Source organism: Narcine bancroftii, chromosome 9 (genome assembly GCF_036971445.1).
Source record: "Narcine bancroftii isolate sNarBan1 chromosome 9, sNarBan1.hap1, whole genome shotgun sequence".
NCBI lineage: Eukaryota > Metazoa > Chordata > Chondrichthyes > Torpediniformes > Narcinidae > Narcine > Narcine bancroftii.
Genome location: NC_091477.1, coordinates 108,848,831 through 108,866,500, shown reverse-complemented (window position 1 = coordinate 108,866,500; position 17,670 = coordinate 108,848,831). Strand labels below are relative to the sequence as shown.

Sequence of the window (17,670 nt, the reverse complement as noted above, 5' to 3'; positions counted from 1 at the left end):
TTTTCTTAAATTTACACACACATTACATACATGTGCACTTAGAATTAGAAGGGGGTTAAGTTGGGTTAGTTAAGTTAATAGAGATAAGTTAAAGTTTGATTATGTTTTCATGTTTAAAGATAATTAAAAACAACTTTTGCTTAAGTAACTTCTTGTCTTGGTGAATGTCTATTGCTGCTGGGTTTTGGGTTCCCTTGGACTCATAACAATAGATCTAGACAGAGATGGGAAACAAATTTAAATTTTAGTATTGGTGAGAAAAACTGGCTGGAGTTATATCATGAATAATATACAAATACAATAAATTTTAGATAAAGACTGGTACAATATAACATTTTACATCAATTATATCTTACCCCATAAAAATTAAATAGACTAAAATCAAATTTATCAGATAAATGTTTTTGGTGTAATCAAGAGATGGGTACCTTTTTTACATTCCACATGGTCATGTCAAAAATTGAGATCATTTTGGATAGAATTTGGAGCATTTTTAGAACGGGTTACGGGAGTCAAATTTTCTCAAGTTCCAACACTCTTTTTATTAAGCAATATATCAAGGACAAGACCAAAATTGAAATTGAATTTATATCAAAAGGAATTTGTGAAAATTGTATTAGCAGTCTCAAGAAAATTTATAGCTGTGACAGGGAAATCAGATTCAGATTTGGGAATGGACAGATGGCATACTGAAATACATAGTTGTCTACCTCTTGAGAAGATTACATATAATTTAAGGAACAAATGCAATACTTTTTTAAAAATTTGATGCCCATATTTACATATTGTAGATATTCATTTATAAGGGACCCCTGAACCTAATCGAACCTTATCAATTCTTTATGATTAATAATGAAAAGGCAAAAATTGATTAAATGTACTTGTTGAATTTTAATAACCAGGTGTGTTTTCTTTCTTTTCTTTTCTACCTTTCATTTTGGTCTTGAGTTATTATTCTTTTTTGGTGGGGGAGAAGAGGTGGGCGGGAATTAGGAAGGTTTAAAATAGCACGTATTATTTATTTGAGATATATGATTAATATTTTCTGTATTTGGGCATTAATACATGTATGGAAATTTAAATAAAATATTCAAAAAAAATTGTGAAGTATCCCATGTTTCCTGGCAGATTGAAATGTATCTTTGAATCTTTCCAAATTGATTGTCTGCTCATCTTAAAAGGAAGCTAATGTCAAGGCTTGCTCCCTGTTTAAAATAGAATTGGATTGGTATTTGCTAACAAATAAAGGGCAAGAAAATTATGATTTACAAGAATAATTCCTAATTAAGGTAATGAGCCTTGGGCTTCATGGTTAGCATAACGCTTACTGCAACACTGTTACAGCACCACCGATTGGGACTTGGGTTCGAATCCCGCACTGTCTATAAGGAATTTATATGTTCTCCCCATGTCTACGTGGGTTTTCCCTGGGGCTCTGGTTTTCTCCCATGGTTTGTAATGTACCGGGAATTGTAGGCTAATTGGGTGTAATAGGGTGGCATGGGCTCGTGGGCCAAAATAGCCTGTTACCATGCTCTATGTCTAAATTTAAATATGATCCATTTCTACAACTCTTAGCATTAACTTCGGAAAAAGTAGAGAATTAAAGAAATATAATAACCTTAGATGGTTTTCACTTTGGAAACTATCATGAGTATAAAATCTACAATTGTGGATTAGCAACAAAATATACAAAGAGAATGGCCATTAGGGGTAAAGAAACATTCCAAGGATTTTAAACAATTCATATTTCATTTTATCAATGTTATTATCTTCAAATTTTCTGTTAGATTACAGCATTAAATATAAATATTCTGTATTTATGATGTAATTTGTAGTTATACTCAAAAGGAGCCTTTTCCATACCAGGCAACATTTAGCACCGATATGACCTCATTGAGAGGGGTACTTTACCCAGAGGCATTCCACATTACAAACAGCTGTCACCAATAAAGTATTCCCACATGTTTCAAGAATTAACCTCATAGATAGGGCGTTATGAATGTTAAAGGAGGATTTTTCATCTCTTTTTCAACTGGATGAAAGACAAACGACTAACATTTAAATCAGGAAGAGAGAAAAAGAATCAGAAGCAATAAGTAACCATTTTTTTAATGTAATCCTATACGTTATTCATGTTATAAAATTTTAAATAAAGTTAAAAAAAAAGCGATAAGTAACCAGAAAGCCTCTAGCAGTAACATTCTGACTGCACCTATTGGCGGAACAAGATTTTCATCCTCTTGTTCAGATCCTATAGCATTCCATAGGCAAACAATCCAACCCAGGAAAATTCTCACTCCATGGACAAGACTTTAATAATATCCACATGGCTGTCAAAATCCCAGAAATGTAGTTAAACTATCCTGTCTCGATGTATGCTGTCAGTCTACACACAGTCTGAAGGGATAATGTACCCAAGTATTTTTTAAAAAGATGAGACTTCATCAAATGTATATATTCTTAGAACAATGGTAGCATTGTTGATCTGACCTAATTAAGGACAAATACTAAAACAGGCATGCAAGAAAATTATGAGATTCTCATTGGACAATCATCCTGACACTGACATATTGAATTTAATTCTGCATCAGGAAATTATTTCCTCATAACTCCTCAAAGCAATCTTTTGCTTGCTGGTAATTGCAAACAGTTGCTTCCAATGTGCTCTTTGGAAAGGCTGAATGCATAGAACTGCATGTGAGGTCAAGAGCAAAATTAATGAAATATGGTGGGAGCTCTAAGGAATTGTGCTATTTATCAAACTGATGGCGGTATCTTAGAATCTCACTCACCATTTCTCTTCAAACACATTATAACAATGCACATTTTGCAACAATGTGATGAACCACATATGTTAAAACCAACTCCAAGTGAGCAAGTTACAATATTATGAAGCTACCATGATATCCAAAGAACATCAGCAGCTTCAAGATCAGATTTCAAACAATAGATTAATATCAACGGAATCCATCTTTGAAATGATTTTGCACATATTTTTCTAACTTCTTTGACAGCTGCTTCCTTACAACAACATGCCATCCCAATCTGTGAAGTTGCAACATCTGACAGAGTTGCACCGTTTTGCTACACTTAACCAATACTAACATGTTGGGATCTTCCTTATGAATATATTGGGTGATTGTTATATCATTTTCTTCAACCAGACAACATCCTTTGATACATCCAATTCTGACACAAACTCTAAACAATTAGAGGGAGAGAGGGGTTAGCAAAGGCAGGAGATGATAGGTGAAGGAGGGAGGGAGGGAGGAGAGAGCAGCAATCAGGGAGAGGAGGAAGGGAGTGGAGAATTGGAAAGTCGAGAAAGGGGGAAGGGAAAGAAAAGGCGAGCAAGTTTAGCAGAAAGCAGAGAAGTCAACATTAATGCCATCTGGCTGGAGAGTGCCTAGACGGAAAATAAGTTTTTTTTAAAACCTTTGCTGCATAAAGGACACTGTTTGACCTGCTGAGTTTCTCAAGCTTTTCATGTTTTTACTTCAACCACAGTGTTTTTGTGATTTACTACTAAACAATTACAAATCTGTTATGAACAAACCACATCCTTGCACTGTCTACACACCAGTTTGAGCTTGATGGATTAGAGGAATTGATCATTTTGAACATAACAAATGTGCAAAACCAAAAGAAAAAATTAGAAATTCAGTATGGCATCCTTTTAAATATTTGGTGAGAGTTCATTAAACTAGTTAAAGCCCCACATCAGATTGTATGAACTATAGGGAGAGGTTGGTCAAACCTGGATAGTTTTCTCTGGAGCAAAGACTGAGGGGAGAACTGATAAAATTATGAGAGGTGTAAATGGGGTAGATAATCAGAATCTTTCTCCCTCAGGTTAAAATGTCACATACCAGAGGACATGTATTTAAAATGACGGGGCAGGCGGTACGCGAGTTTCAGACAGTTTTTGGGGCATGTTTCTTCTTTTTTTGTACAGAGAGTGGTGGGTGTCTGGAATGGGCTACTACAAGTAATGGTGGAAGCAGATACAATAGCATTTAAGAGGCTTCTAAATAGATGAGTATGCAGGAATAGATAGATGTGTATCATATGCAAACATAAGAGTTCCAGTTTAATTTGGGCATCATGTTTAGAGCTGATTGTGGGCTGAAGAGCCTGTTGCTGTGCTGTACTGTTCCATGTCCTATTTTTGAGGGACTACTTGTTCAAAAGGCAAACCTAGTCCCATTCACACTGCAATGAAGCAGTGATAACATTGGTAACAGATCACAATCATTCCTGGTGCAATACTGTAGACCAGGGGTGTCAAACTCAAATTCACGGAGGGCCAAAATTAAAAACTTGGACTAAGTCGAGGGCCGAACTAAATATTTATTGAAATTTTTCAACAACATCTGCATGTTTTCTCTTCTTTCAACATATGTAATGTTAAACTTTAGGATATAACTTTAGGAGGATAATGTTACAGGTCAGGAGTAGGTAGCTCAAGTTCACCCTTTGCTTGACCTGAGGGAAACGTATTTAGTCCCTGTGGAGATGTAGTCAGCATTCACAGGCTGTGTCCATTTTGGCCTGCATCAGGACTCAGCATTTTCTGCTAACTCCTCAGGCTCTAGGCCTCTATTCACCCTCGACCCACCATCCCTCTACCTGACCAGTCCTTTACCCAACCTCTACTCACCCCTCACTCCACTCGCTCTGCCTCTACCCACCCCATCCTATACACGCCCCTCTACTGCCTCTCCCCTCAACCTCCCTCTACCCGTCTCTCACCCTCTAATCACCCCTCCCTTACTCGCCCTGCCCCTCCCCTTTTACCTCTTCCCTATCCACCCCTCCTTCTACTCATCCCTCCCTCTAACTGTCCCTTGCACCACCATAACTTCCCCTGCCCATTACTCCTCACCTACACCCTCTGCCCACCCCTGCTTACCCACCCACTCAGGCCCAGCGCGCTGCCGATCAGCCTTTGCGGAGAGCCACCATCTCTCTCTTCACGTGCAGGGCCGAACCAGCCGTCCCTGGGGTGCAAGTGCTGAAGGCCGTGGCGACCGGGAGAAGTGCGCTCGCGCTGTGGAAGGGCCGTTCGGTGCCAGTCGCGCGGGGCTCGCGCTGCCCGGGGGCCGTGCGCAGCCTGCCATGCCCGTTGCGCCGACAGGCAATCACAGACGCTCGCCCATCCGCCGCACCGCTCGACAGGTGGGAGAAGTGACTGGTTGTGCGGGGAGCCTTCCAACCGGCTTGCCGGCTGATGACATCGACAGACTTCTCGTGTGACAATTTCTCGTGTTACAATGGGGAAGGATGTGCAATGAAGGGGGAGGATGGTGGGGGTGACATTACCAAAAAACAGCATCGGCTCTCGCTGCAGGGCGGGCCACCTCTAATACATTTTTGAAATGATCTTGCGGGCCAAATATAATTATATCGCCTGCGGGCCAGAGTTTGACATGTGTGCTGTAGACAATTATATTTAATGATTTTTAAGTGGTGAAAAGAAATGGATCTCCATCAACTATCAACATGCAAAACATGGTGTGACACAGAGAATAAGTTATAAAGAATTTCATGGTAAATTGTGACTTATCAAATAGATGTACATTTTTTATTTAGCAAATGTAAATTATTCCTATCATTGTACAACTTGATTTTATTGAATATGGACTTCAAATTCATCCTGAAAATACAACAAGATTGTCTAGAATACAAAACTAATGGAAGTCCCTCAGAACACCCTTTCCATTGAAAACTATTGAAATAATACAATCAATGGGGAATAACATTAATTATGCATCAGTCCTAAAAATGAAAACAAAATCTGTCAGCGAGATGCAGCGGTCATTTTAGGGATCTATTAGCAGAAGGCATCATGCAAAGGCAATGAAAATGCATTAAATTGTTCTGAAAGGGAAACAGAATTGTAAAAGGCAAGGCAGGATAAAGTTGTCGACGAGTTTACTCCAGGTCAATGTCAACTCAGTGCTGATGCCAAAAGTGTGCAAAGTTGGCAGTCAGCAGTCCTACATTATTATGTCTCCATTTTGAGTTCAATGCAGCTCCAAACGTGTACAGAACCCAGTATTGTGAGTTATTCAGAAAATAGGAAACAATGCAAAAGGAGGAAAAAGAATCAACTTCCATTTATAGAATGGCCTAAAGCTAATTACTTTGGAAGTTTAGTTAGTGTTCTACATTTAAAACTAGCACGCAATTTACCCACCGGATAAAACACAGATAACAGGTTACTTAATCCGCTGTTTTCTTTTGTGGAGGGGGGGTGGGGGAGTGATGTGGAAAAAAAAATAAATGTTGGATATAGCACATTTCTCATCTTCAAATCTCATATCTGCCCAAACAACAAACAGGGCATCACATTAAACATTTCTGCTGTGAGAAAACATCCTTTACTACCTCACCACTATTATGTGGATGAAGTCAGGAACTAAGATAAGGAGGGAAAAATAAACATTAGGGCACGTATCTTAAGATTTCAAAGTGTAAAATATTGGATTGATTGAAGCAACACTCTTAAACATATTCTCCTTAAATGCATCTTTGCCTAACCTTAGTTCCTATTCAGTACATTAAGATGGGCATCTGAAGGAAGCAAACCAAGATGTAACAACAAAGGCTCCATAGGCTTTGCACAGAACCATTTTTCTACAGTTTATTGCTTTGCAAGAATCTGGTTCTGTGACAACACATGCAAGTCAGTCATCAGATTGGAGCTGCACACTGCACTTTAAAATAACCTATTATGCTATTTTTGCTTCTCGTGAGCAGAAAACATATGGTTCAAATCAGTGTTGAGTCTTAATCAGATTTGTACCGTGTAAGCAACACAAAATGAAATCTGTCAATCAACCAGAAGAATTTAGTGGTGCATGGCATCACAATCAACAATTTAGCCTCCAGGCATGCAAAACACTCAAATGCAAGAACATTTTCCTTCTTCAAATACTTTGAAATATTTGATTCTGATAAGAACTGGTTCATGCATTAATTCATCCAATGAAAATATTGGGTGCTTCTTATGGCATGATAAAATATACCCAAACTATTCTCTCACAAAAAAGCCACCCTCCCTCTTAACAGACTCAGCAATATTAATCAACCCTAAAAACTATATGCACAGTAAATATGTGGTAACCATAATGACTGCTAATTTATTCCAAAATTCTGTTTTATGAATAGCAAAGGAAATTGAGAGAGAAGCTGAGTAAGTTGGAGTTAAACAGACTTCCCGATCAGTACAAATGATTTGGTGTGCCAAGATTTTCGTAGGATTTCATGGACATTTTTTTTGCATAACGTGACAGATGTATAATGTTTGAAAAAAAACTCAGCACCATTTCCCAACTCTGGCTGGAAATTCAATTACATAGAACACTGAAGACGAAAGTACCGAAAAACCACCTTGGTCCACAAGTGTCTTGCCATCATGGTGTCAAATTAAACTGCATGTGGTCTATATCCCACCATTCCATGCCTATCCATGAGCCTGTCAAAACACCTCTTAAATGTTGCTATTGTATCTGCTTACAGCATGAATATCCCCCTCCCTTGCAGCACATTCCAGGCATCAACTACTCTGTGGGGGTAAAAACTTACCTTGTAAATCTTCTTTAAATTCCAGCCACCACCCCTCAACTTAAACCTATAAATTGAATAACACATGCCGTTTATAAATTCTGCACAGCCGAATTGATCTCGACAACTTACTGCAAAATATAATTACAATAAAAGTCAAAAAATGCTAGAAATCCGGACCTCCCAAGAATCCAGACTTCTCAAAAACACTCGCCTAAAATCCAGTCGGCCTGAGAATCTGGATTTCTTGAAAACTTTCGGCTATAGCATGCGTGCATGCACAGAGGCAACAAAGAACAATGCAAAAGTCGAGGAAATATAAGAAAAATATATATTTTTTTTTACTTGGTATTGTGACAGAGTATTTTGAGGTGAATAGCTCGAGCAGCTTGTACACACATATTTTAAAACAGAATTTTTGCAGGACTTTTGCAGAATGCTTTTTGCAAAACAGCAACAAAGTATCGACAGCAGCTTGACTGGGAGAGCATGTGATTTTTGCAGGCAGGGAGAACAGTTTTGCTCTCAGAGAGGGAGGGTGTGAAACTGAGAGAGAGGAGACAGAAATCAGTTCCAGAAGGACAAAGCTGGCAATCTTTTGGAAGACTGTCTGGTCAAGGGAGAAGGCTGACTGTCTGAAAGGTGACCTGAAAGAAGGAGGATCATCTGGAGAACCCTGAAGGGGGCAAGTTTCTTCAACAAGACTGATTGAGAAGGAATCAGTTGCTGATTTCCTGGAAGAGGGATCTCTCTCTGAAAAGCAGCAAGAACCCCCCTGAGTGGTAGTCATTTGCCTGTTAAGCACCAAAGACTGGTGAACTTTGTTAATGCTAACTTCTGTGAACAGTACAAGAATTGCCTGCAACCAGTGAGATTGAACTGTGATCCAAAGAACTTTTCTCAGCTTTTATACACACCTGCATTTAGTATTTCAATTATAATTAAAAACTAGTTTTAAGTATCCCTTTGTGTTGTGGTGCATATCTATTGCTGCTGGATTTGAGGGTCCTCTGGACTCTGTAACAGTATTTTATGTGAAAAATTTTTTGTTAATAAACATTCAAAATTTTCTTGTTATTCTCCTTAAATTTTAATATTTACTGCCCAAGAATCTGGAAAATCCAAACCGACCCAATCCCAGAGCAGTCCAGATTTTAGGACTTTTACTGAAGTACTTTCCAGTGTGCATAGTACTAAACATGAAATTGTACCTCATGCACAAGTGATACCAGGCAAGCAGCAGCGATATCAGTCAGTGCACAACTTCGCACCTCTGGACTCTTACCTGTTATTTGTTCATAAGCTGCCACATTTGCTGGAATTGTCCATCCTCAAAGGTGCAAACATTTTATTACACCATTTTGCTGCTTAAGAATGGCAAATTTCCTGCCTAGCAAGTGTATCAAATAAGTAAAAGATAGTCAATGAACTTCGTGGATAGTAATTTAAAAGGATGGATTTCAAATAACAATCCAATACTAACAACGTATTTATTGCAGATGTAATTAATTATTTCATATTAAATACATTTGTGACCAAGGTGGGGGGAATAAAATTCATGCAATTCAACTAGGCAGGACTGTGAATCCTTGTTCAATAACTTAACTGCATCCTATCATATTCCATTTTTGATACTGAAATCACAAGTCCTCGAAACCAAATTTCCAGTGACCAACATTGCCACAGACAACATTGTCTGACCGAGGCCTCTGGCACTGCCCAACTGAGGCCACCTGCAAATTGGAGAAGTAACACCTTATATTCGACCTTGGCAGTCTCCAACCAGATAGCATGAACACCCACTTCTCCAGTTTCCGTTAAACCCCTTCCCAGAGTCCCTCCATCCTTCTGTCTCCTTCCCTCCAGCTCCCAGCCTACTTCCTTTCCTTCTCTTACCAGAGTACTACCCCTTTATAGCCCTCTGCCCTCATCCCCCATCATTTCTTAGCTATTTTTTCCTCTTTCACCCTCCTATCTTTATCCAGCTGTTAGCTTGTGCTATTCCTCCCTCCTCCTGTCCTGTTTCTACCCCCCACCACCCCATCTTCTTATTCAGGGATATGCCTGTTTTATTTTCCTTATTCCTGACAAAGGGCTGAATCGCTGGTTATCCTTTACTTCCTATGGTTATTGCATGACCTACTGAGTTTCTCCAGCACATTTGCATCTTCTACATCATATAATTAATGTAAGTGCAGTGTGCGACTCTTCCCACCCCTCCATAGGATGTGCCTTTTGATGGCAGAACCAGCATTTGTTGGCAATAGGTTCTTCCCAACATGTGACACGTGTGCATAAACACTAATTATTGACAAAAAGATTAATTTAAGAATTGGATTTAATACTGCCTTAATTTAGCTCCGTTAAAGTAAAAATAATAACTTGGAACAAAGAAAAAAAAATGTTTCCGACAGCTACCTCTCAAGGCTGTGTGTTTTGTGCAGTTCCACTGCTAACCATGTTTCTCCAGAGTACACCCTGCTAAGACCCAAACTCCCAATGTGAACTCACCCTAACCTGGTCGCCCACCTCTCATCCCAGGGAAAGGCACTTGTGCCGATGGCAGGGAAAGCTCGTGTCGCAAGAAAGGACGACAGATCAGACCATGGTCTCTAGATCATCGCCTGGAATATCATATTCCGTAGACTTTGGCAGCCGTAACCATCAGCATCAAATCAAAAACCCCAGTCTGAGAACTATTTATGCACAGAGGTGCAAGGATGGGGCCAGCGTTAGATTTGCACCTGCAGTTATCCAGAAAATGTGAAGACTCCTGGGAAAATCTGCTTTTTTTAAAATCTCCTCCCACAGATTTAAAACTGGACATCTCAAAAGTTATTTCAACCGGATTATATTTAAGAAACTCCTAAAAATAACTGGAGTGCAAAATAAGCAAAATCATATTCAAGACCAGAGACACCCCATGTAAATACTTAAGTCATCATCACCTCTGCTCCATATAACGTCAATGTAAACAACACGTTTCCATACAAATCTCTTTTACACCACACCACATAATTGTTACTGCAATGTGTTCCCTCCTGATGAATTCAGGTATTTTTTTTAAACCCAGAGTTCCAGTTACAGTCTGCTCGACAGGAATGTGCTATTGTAACAGTTGCACGAAAGAGTCGCATCTGATTTGAGAAATTTTGCCACGCCAGCTCTCCTTCGTGGAAAAGTTTTTCCAGACAAACATCTGATGGTCATAATTCATCAGGCCCATGCTCATACTCAACTCTCAATAAAAATATTAATGGGGGAAAAAAAAATCTTTTAATAACGTGCAGACTTCACCTTCTCGGGATTCGCAACATCGTAAGAGGTGGTTTGCTTACTTAGGAGTTACTTTGGAATTTTTATTCTGAAAAACCAAATCGGTTGTTAGTTTTTGTTTCCCCTGACAAGAAATCCTCAAATCTGATGCATTTCAGCTGGGCAAACCCCAACATGCCCCTCAACTTGATGACCGCCTCGTGTGGCTGCATCAGGCTGTGCATGGAACCAAAGTACGAGTGCAGCTACGTGCTAAGGTTCTAATGGTCCCAGGTGTTGGAAAGGATGGGCTTGGCACCATTGCCACGCAATGTCCAAGTCAGCTGGATTTTGCCACAACATCTCTTTTGTGGGAAAGTTTCACCAGACAAACAACTTTGACCATATGGCCATCAGGCAGTGGTTAGTACAGAACTGCAGGCACTGAGACCAGAGGACTCAATACTCATGGAGGAATGGTTCCGTGAGCAGTCCACCCAGGTCATCTGATGGAAAGCCTCATCACCAGTGCTCATGAACAAGTACCAGGATGGCCTGGCAGACAGTGACATTAGCCCACTGAGTCAGATCATTTCTGTACAACTGAAACATCACCCATAATGACTGCAGTTGCGTGGAGGCCATCATCCATCTCTTTGCAGAATCCAAGTTCACTAAATGTGTGGAGAAGGATACAAGGGTCCTTGTCACAGTTAATCCCCAGCAGCAGTGTGACAGAGGAATCTTTGATTTACAGGCTCATGGTGGGCACCACATCATCAAGTTTGCTGATGACATGACCATGGTGGGCCTTATTAGAAAAAATGAGGAGTCAGCGTACAGAGATGAGGTGCAGTCGCTAACGGACTGGTGCAGAGCCAACAACCTGTATCTGAATATTAATAAAACAAAGAAATGTTTATTGACTTCAGGAGGGCCTGGAGGTACCACATTCCGCTGACCATTGACGGCTCCACCGTTGAGGTCGTCAAGAGTATCAAGTTCCTTGGAGTACACTTGATGGAGAATCTCACCTGGACCCTTAACACCAGCTCCATAGTCAAGAAAGCCCAGCAGAGCCTCGACTTCCTGAGAACGCCGGGGAAAGTTCATCTCCCACCCCCCCACCCTCCATCCTCCCTACATTCTGTAGAGGATGTATTGAGAGCATCCTGTGCAACTGCATCACCGTCAGGTTTGTAAGCTGTATCAACTCAGACCGAAAGACTCTGCAGGAGAGAGTGAAGTCAGCGGAAAATATCATTTGGGGTTCTCTTCCTACCATGAAGGACATCTACAACACTCGATGCAGGCGAAAGGCAATAAACATTGTGAAGGACTCCACACCCTTCGTGTAAACTGTTCTCCCTTCTGCCATCCGGTAGGAGGTACTATAGTGCTTGGGCCCTTATGTCCAGATTGGACAATAGATTTCACCCCCCCCCCCACCCCAAAGCCCATCAGGCTCCTGAATTCCCAAAACGCTTGTGGATAGAGTACCATGGACTTTTACAGTATATATCTTAAGTGTTTAACTTCTATTCTAACATATTCATGTAAATATGCTCCGAAGTCCTGGAGAAATGCTATTTTGTCTTTACTGTGCGAGCATGGTATGAACAATAAATAAGTGTCTTGACTTAACTTGTTCCCAGGCATGCACACAGAGTCAGACATCTAGAACTCCTGGAAGACCATCAACTCAATGATGTCCACTGAACTTTTCTCTATGCCCAGCTCTATGTTTTTGTACTACTCTCTATACTTTTCACCATTTGACCAATTGTAACACCATCCATACACTTTTTAATTCATCAGTTTATTTATTTGTTTGTTATTATCACACTTCCTGCTATACACATTTACTTGTTTGGATAACACACAAAATAAAGCTTTCCATCAACCTTTCTCAACAGGGGTCTTACTGCCCTGCTAGGGGCCACAGCATACTTAAGGGGGCCATGGACTGAAATCATAAAACATTTTTTATGCAGTTGGTAGGAGAGAAGCCAACTAAACTTGACTGCTTCACAGGGAACGAGACACATAAACTTTGATCAGGGCCATAAGGGGGCCATCACCATTACAAGTTTGAGATGGCTGCTTTACACTGTAGCATGGCTTGCGTTACAATAAACAATTCAGTTCAGACCTATTTGCTCCACTTCCTCCTGATCCTGGTTTCCAAAGGTCTCACCTTCTCCAGAATACTCAACTGGAATATATTAAAAGATCTACCCATCTTCTCCCTCAATAGATGGGGAACACCTGCTTTATTTGGAAAAACTTGCAGGAGCTTCTGTTCTGCCCTTTATTTCACCCTCCCTTCTGGATAAAGTGGCCTTGTTTGCTGCACAATGAGAGTCCTATGTCCAACCTACCTCCAAAACATTGACTGAAACAGATTGTTTAATTCATTAATAAATTGTTTAACACTTGAGAAAATGAATACATTTTGGAAGACCTTACCATACTGACATCGTGGACCCTGGAATCCCTCTGGACAGTGACACACTTGGGAGATGCCTTCAGTACATTTACCTCCATTGAAACATACACCAATAGTGCACCTGGCTGAAGAAACAATAACAGAATTCACATTAGAATAGTGCAATATTTTAAAGTAATTCATACAATTCTTCTCGCTTTAAAGAAAATGAACTTGCTTGTACTTTGACTTTGCATTCCAAATGCTAGAGAAGGGAAAATGAAAAGGTTTATAAATTAAGAGAGATAAGGGAAATTACAGAGCATATGAATCCTTTGCAATGAATATAACAATAAATTCATTATCACCATTGAAGTGGTACCAAGCAGATTGTTGTGGCTGCTGGATGATAGATCTTAGAGTCCAAATGGATTTGAGCTAAGGACCTTGGAAGTAGCGGGTGAGATAGTTGATGTGTTATCTTTACTTTTCCAATATTCCCTTAATAAAGTTAATAAACAATAAAGTTCAGAAGTACTATAATCCTACACCATGGAAATGGGTCTTTCAGCCCAACTCATCCATGTTGACCAATGCCTTTCTGAGCTAGTCCCATTTGCCTGAATTTGGCCCATACCAGTCTAACCATTTTTGTTTCTTAAAAAGCCTGATGTGCTAAAGTTTTCCAGCATTTTCTGTTTTTATTTCAGATTTTCAGCATCTGCATTTTGTTTTAATTTTCATTCAGGGGTATTGCTCCAATACACCCCTTCATACAAATCAGGATCTTTTGAATCCAATGGGTCAGACCACATAGAACCCATTGTTAGCCACATTTTATGTGGGAATGAAGACTAGAGGGAAATTCCAAGATTGTGACCAACCTACCACCATCTGAATTGGGAATTCCATAACTCGTGGCTGCGTGGCCAACAGCATCATTATGTACTTTGCAGAGCAGTTTTTCAATCAATCAAGATTGCTCCTAATGTCACAACCTCTTCAATGATGAGATCAATCCTCACTCAGCAGATATACAATCGTTCATTCAATAAACAGGACCACAGTCTGATCCGACATCAGGGTTATATCCTCCACTCTAGAATCATTTGTTTTCTTCATTCGCCTGACATTTTCATGAAGTAGTCATCATCGAACATCCTAAAGGGGGAGGTACACTTACGGTGTAAGCAGCCTGGCTCTTCATTTTGCTGGCTCCATCCTAGGCAGCATTTGTAGGTGTTCTGGAGCTCTATACTATATACCTGTCTGTAGGCTGTATAGTAACCAGTCCTGTAACAAAATGATCAGTCAATATTTAAATATCCAGATCAATTAATTTTGCTATAATACTGGAAAACACAGAGGCAAATTCAGCTTTTTCCATGTGGCAAATACTTTAACTTGGCCAATCAGCAGTATGTACTAAAAGGGGGAAATGGACCACTGAATCTCACTGGATTCAGGACTGGCCATCAATGGTGAAAGTCATTCATCCAGCAATGTTGACTCGTTCTCTCTCCCTGCTGATCAACTGACAAGAAAATCCAAAAATCATTTGCTCATACTGCTTGCTTTCTGTGGACACAGTGAGATAAATTGGACTGCAATGTCGAGCCACTCAGCCAACCATTCTTCTCTGCACAAGCATAACCCCAAATACCCACACTTTCCCCCAAATAATTATCCTCCTTAACATCTGCCATTGTGTCTGATCTATTTCCCTCCACTTCATTCAATAGCACAGTCCACCACCACCTCATAAGATTGGTCATGTTCTGAGCTGAATCTCGTTTCTAAACTTCTCCATCACCAGAAACATCGGGCAAAATTTCTGACAGATAACAGCTGCAGATTGTATTCACCTCTATACTTTCACTCTCAAGTCAGTAGATTTCTTAGTCTCAGATACTTCATCAACAGGCAATAAATGGATAACTTTGGACCCAAACATCAACAACAATAAGCAAAGAGAAGTATTTCATTTTGGTTGCAAAAATAAAGCTATCGATTTTCCTTTACTTCTCAATCCAATGAAAAGGGCTTTAAATCATATTATTCTGAACTTCCATTTATATCCAAACAGGCCAAGTCAGAAAGCACAGGAAATGCTCAAGATCCTCAACAGGCCAGGTGATATCAATTAAGAGAGAAACAGAGTTAACATTTCAGGCAGCTGATCTTTCATCAAGGTGAGGAAAAGTTTGGAATTCAAACATGATGTATGTTGCAGGGAAGGAGGAGAGGTGAAGAGAATGAAGTCTGTGATAGGATAGCAAGGTGTTGGGGAGAAGAACAAAGCACGTTTAGCATAAAAGGCAGCATCGTGCAACACTGCTTCACTACCAGGGTTCGAATCCAGAGCTGTCTATCAGGACTCTGGCTGTTCTCCCCGCATCTGCATGGGTTTCTTCCTGGTGCTCCAGTTTCCTCCCACCCTTCAGCAAACGTACCAGGGTTTTAGGCCAATTGGATGGCATGGGCTTGTGAGTCTGTTACTGTGCTGTGCATCTAAATTTAATTTAATAGAGAAATCAATTCACCCATGGTGATGATGGTGCCAAAGTGGAGATAGGTTGTTAATAGCAGCTTGTCTGTTCAAAGTCGAAAACAGAGAAGAGAGGAAAATCAATGCTGGAACTGTGGGATACAGAACACTGCAATGGCTAGAGATCTAAATGTTGGAAATATCAGGAGCCATCTATGGAGAGAGAACGAGTCAACATTGCTGGATGAATGACTTTCATCATTAATGGCCAGTCCTGAAACAGTTGAAATCAATGCGAATTATTAAGTGCGACACCTGTACGCTTCTTGTCAAAATGAGTTTTGTCCCTAGAACAGTGCAAGAAAGCAAAGATCTCAACATGGAAGTGGGATGGAAATTAAACGTTACAGGCAACTGAAAGTTCAGAGTTGACCTTAGCAACTGAATAGAGATCCTCTACAAAATGGTCACCCCAAATAGGTTTGGCTCAATAAATATAGAGCAGGTCACACTGTGCTCACTGAATGCAGGCCACTAAAATCAGAATAAGTAGAAGTGAATTGCTGCAGCAACTGGAAGAAATGTTTGGGCCTCTGCATTGTGGGTAAAGAATAGGTAAAAGATGTGGTAGTTCCTACGGTTACATGGGAAAGTTAGTGTTGGTCAAGGTGGAAATACCAATGGTCCCTTCATCAAATACAAGAAAAGAGTAAGATGCAAAACAGACAAAGAGTTGCTGGAAGAATTCAGCAGTCCATGGGGAGAAATGGTCAGTCAACATTTTGGGTATCAACTCTTGAACAAGACCCGAAACATTAGCTGATCATTTCTATCCATGCCTGCTGTCTGACCTGCTGAGTTTCTCCAGCAATTCTTTGTCTGCTCAAGATCCAAGCATCTGCAGCCTTTGTGCTTTTCTAGAATAAGTGTTTGGTGTTTGTATCCAATTGATAATAGCAGAAATTATGGAATGTGATCCATTAAACATGAAGGTCGGTAGAGTGAGTTGAAGACCTGTGGGGCCATTTCCTTGCTCTGGGTTGAAGGGGGAAGGGCAATTTGGGCTCCAAAGTGCGAGAAATAGATCTGAGGATTAACTTTTGTGTCAAACACAGTAGAGAAAAGACTACAATCACATTTCCAGAAAAGACACCTTGACAGCAACGGTGTAAAATATATTATCAGAACAGAAATTACGCAGGTGGATAAATTGAAAGAATGGAGTCAATTCCTGATAGGAAACAATATGGGAGATGCTAGATCTGTGTGAGTATGCAAGCTTGTCAATGAAGTTGGTTAGCGATCCCTTGAAGTGGAAACAGAAAAACTGGCCGAGAACAAGAGTCACAGATGGAGCAGGTAAATGTGAAAGAAGGGCAGAAATTGAAAGCAAATGAGATAAAACATTCACATTCTTTGTGGGAGCAGAAAGTAGCACGATTACGCTCATCAATATATCAGAGAAAGAGAGGCTAGAGATGCAATGGAGGAACATCTTCCCCGCGTAAGCAACAAAAATTAGCCCTCTTGGACCACGTGGGTTCCCTTGGATACACCACTTATTTGGACAAATGAGAGGAGTTAAAGGAGTTGTATAATGTGGGACTGAGTTCAGCCACATTTTGGAGGTGATAATAGAGGAAGGCTGGTCCCCAGTTCAAGAAAGCAGTCAAGGATACTCAACACATCCTGAAGTGGGAATTGTGTATCAAGCAATTTTTTTTTTAGTGCACCGTTCCCAGAGGCACTGCAATAGTGGGTCGATGCGTGGAGTGGACGGAGCAAGCCCCTATTCCATCTCCCTGTTTCAAATATCAATTTAATATATGGTCCCTAGATAAGGGACGTATCAGATATTAACCTGATAAGAACAATTTGACACTCATAATGAGAATGAGCAGGGAGGAAGCAGAAGACAGGAAATTGT

The 17,670-nt window shown here is 40.2% G+C and overlaps 1 protein-coding gene and 1 pseudogene across 4 annotated transcripts in view; both read right to left on the bottom strand.

Annotated features, from left to right (window-relative positions):
- LOC138742615 (multiple epidermal growth factor-like domains protein 6) overlaps positions 1 to 17,670 on the bottom strand; it is a 221,777-nt gene that overhangs the window by 178,961 nt on the left and 25,146 nt on the right. For all 4 annotated transcript variants that reach the window (XM_069897268.1, XM_069897267.1, XM_069897270.1 and 1 more), the window contains exons 3-4: positions 14,439 to 14,548; positions 13,297 to 13,401 (exon numbers count right to left, since the gene is read on the bottom strand). In XM_069897268.1, coding sequence (XP_069753369.1) covers positions 13,297 to 13,401; positions 14,439 to 14,548 — 215 coding nt within the window. The remainder of the gene's footprint in view (positions 1 to 13,296; positions 13,402 to 14,438; positions 14,549 to 17,670) is intronic.
- LOC138743740 (U2 spliceosomal RNA) lies at positions 17,466 to 17,645 on the bottom strand (annotated as a pseudogene).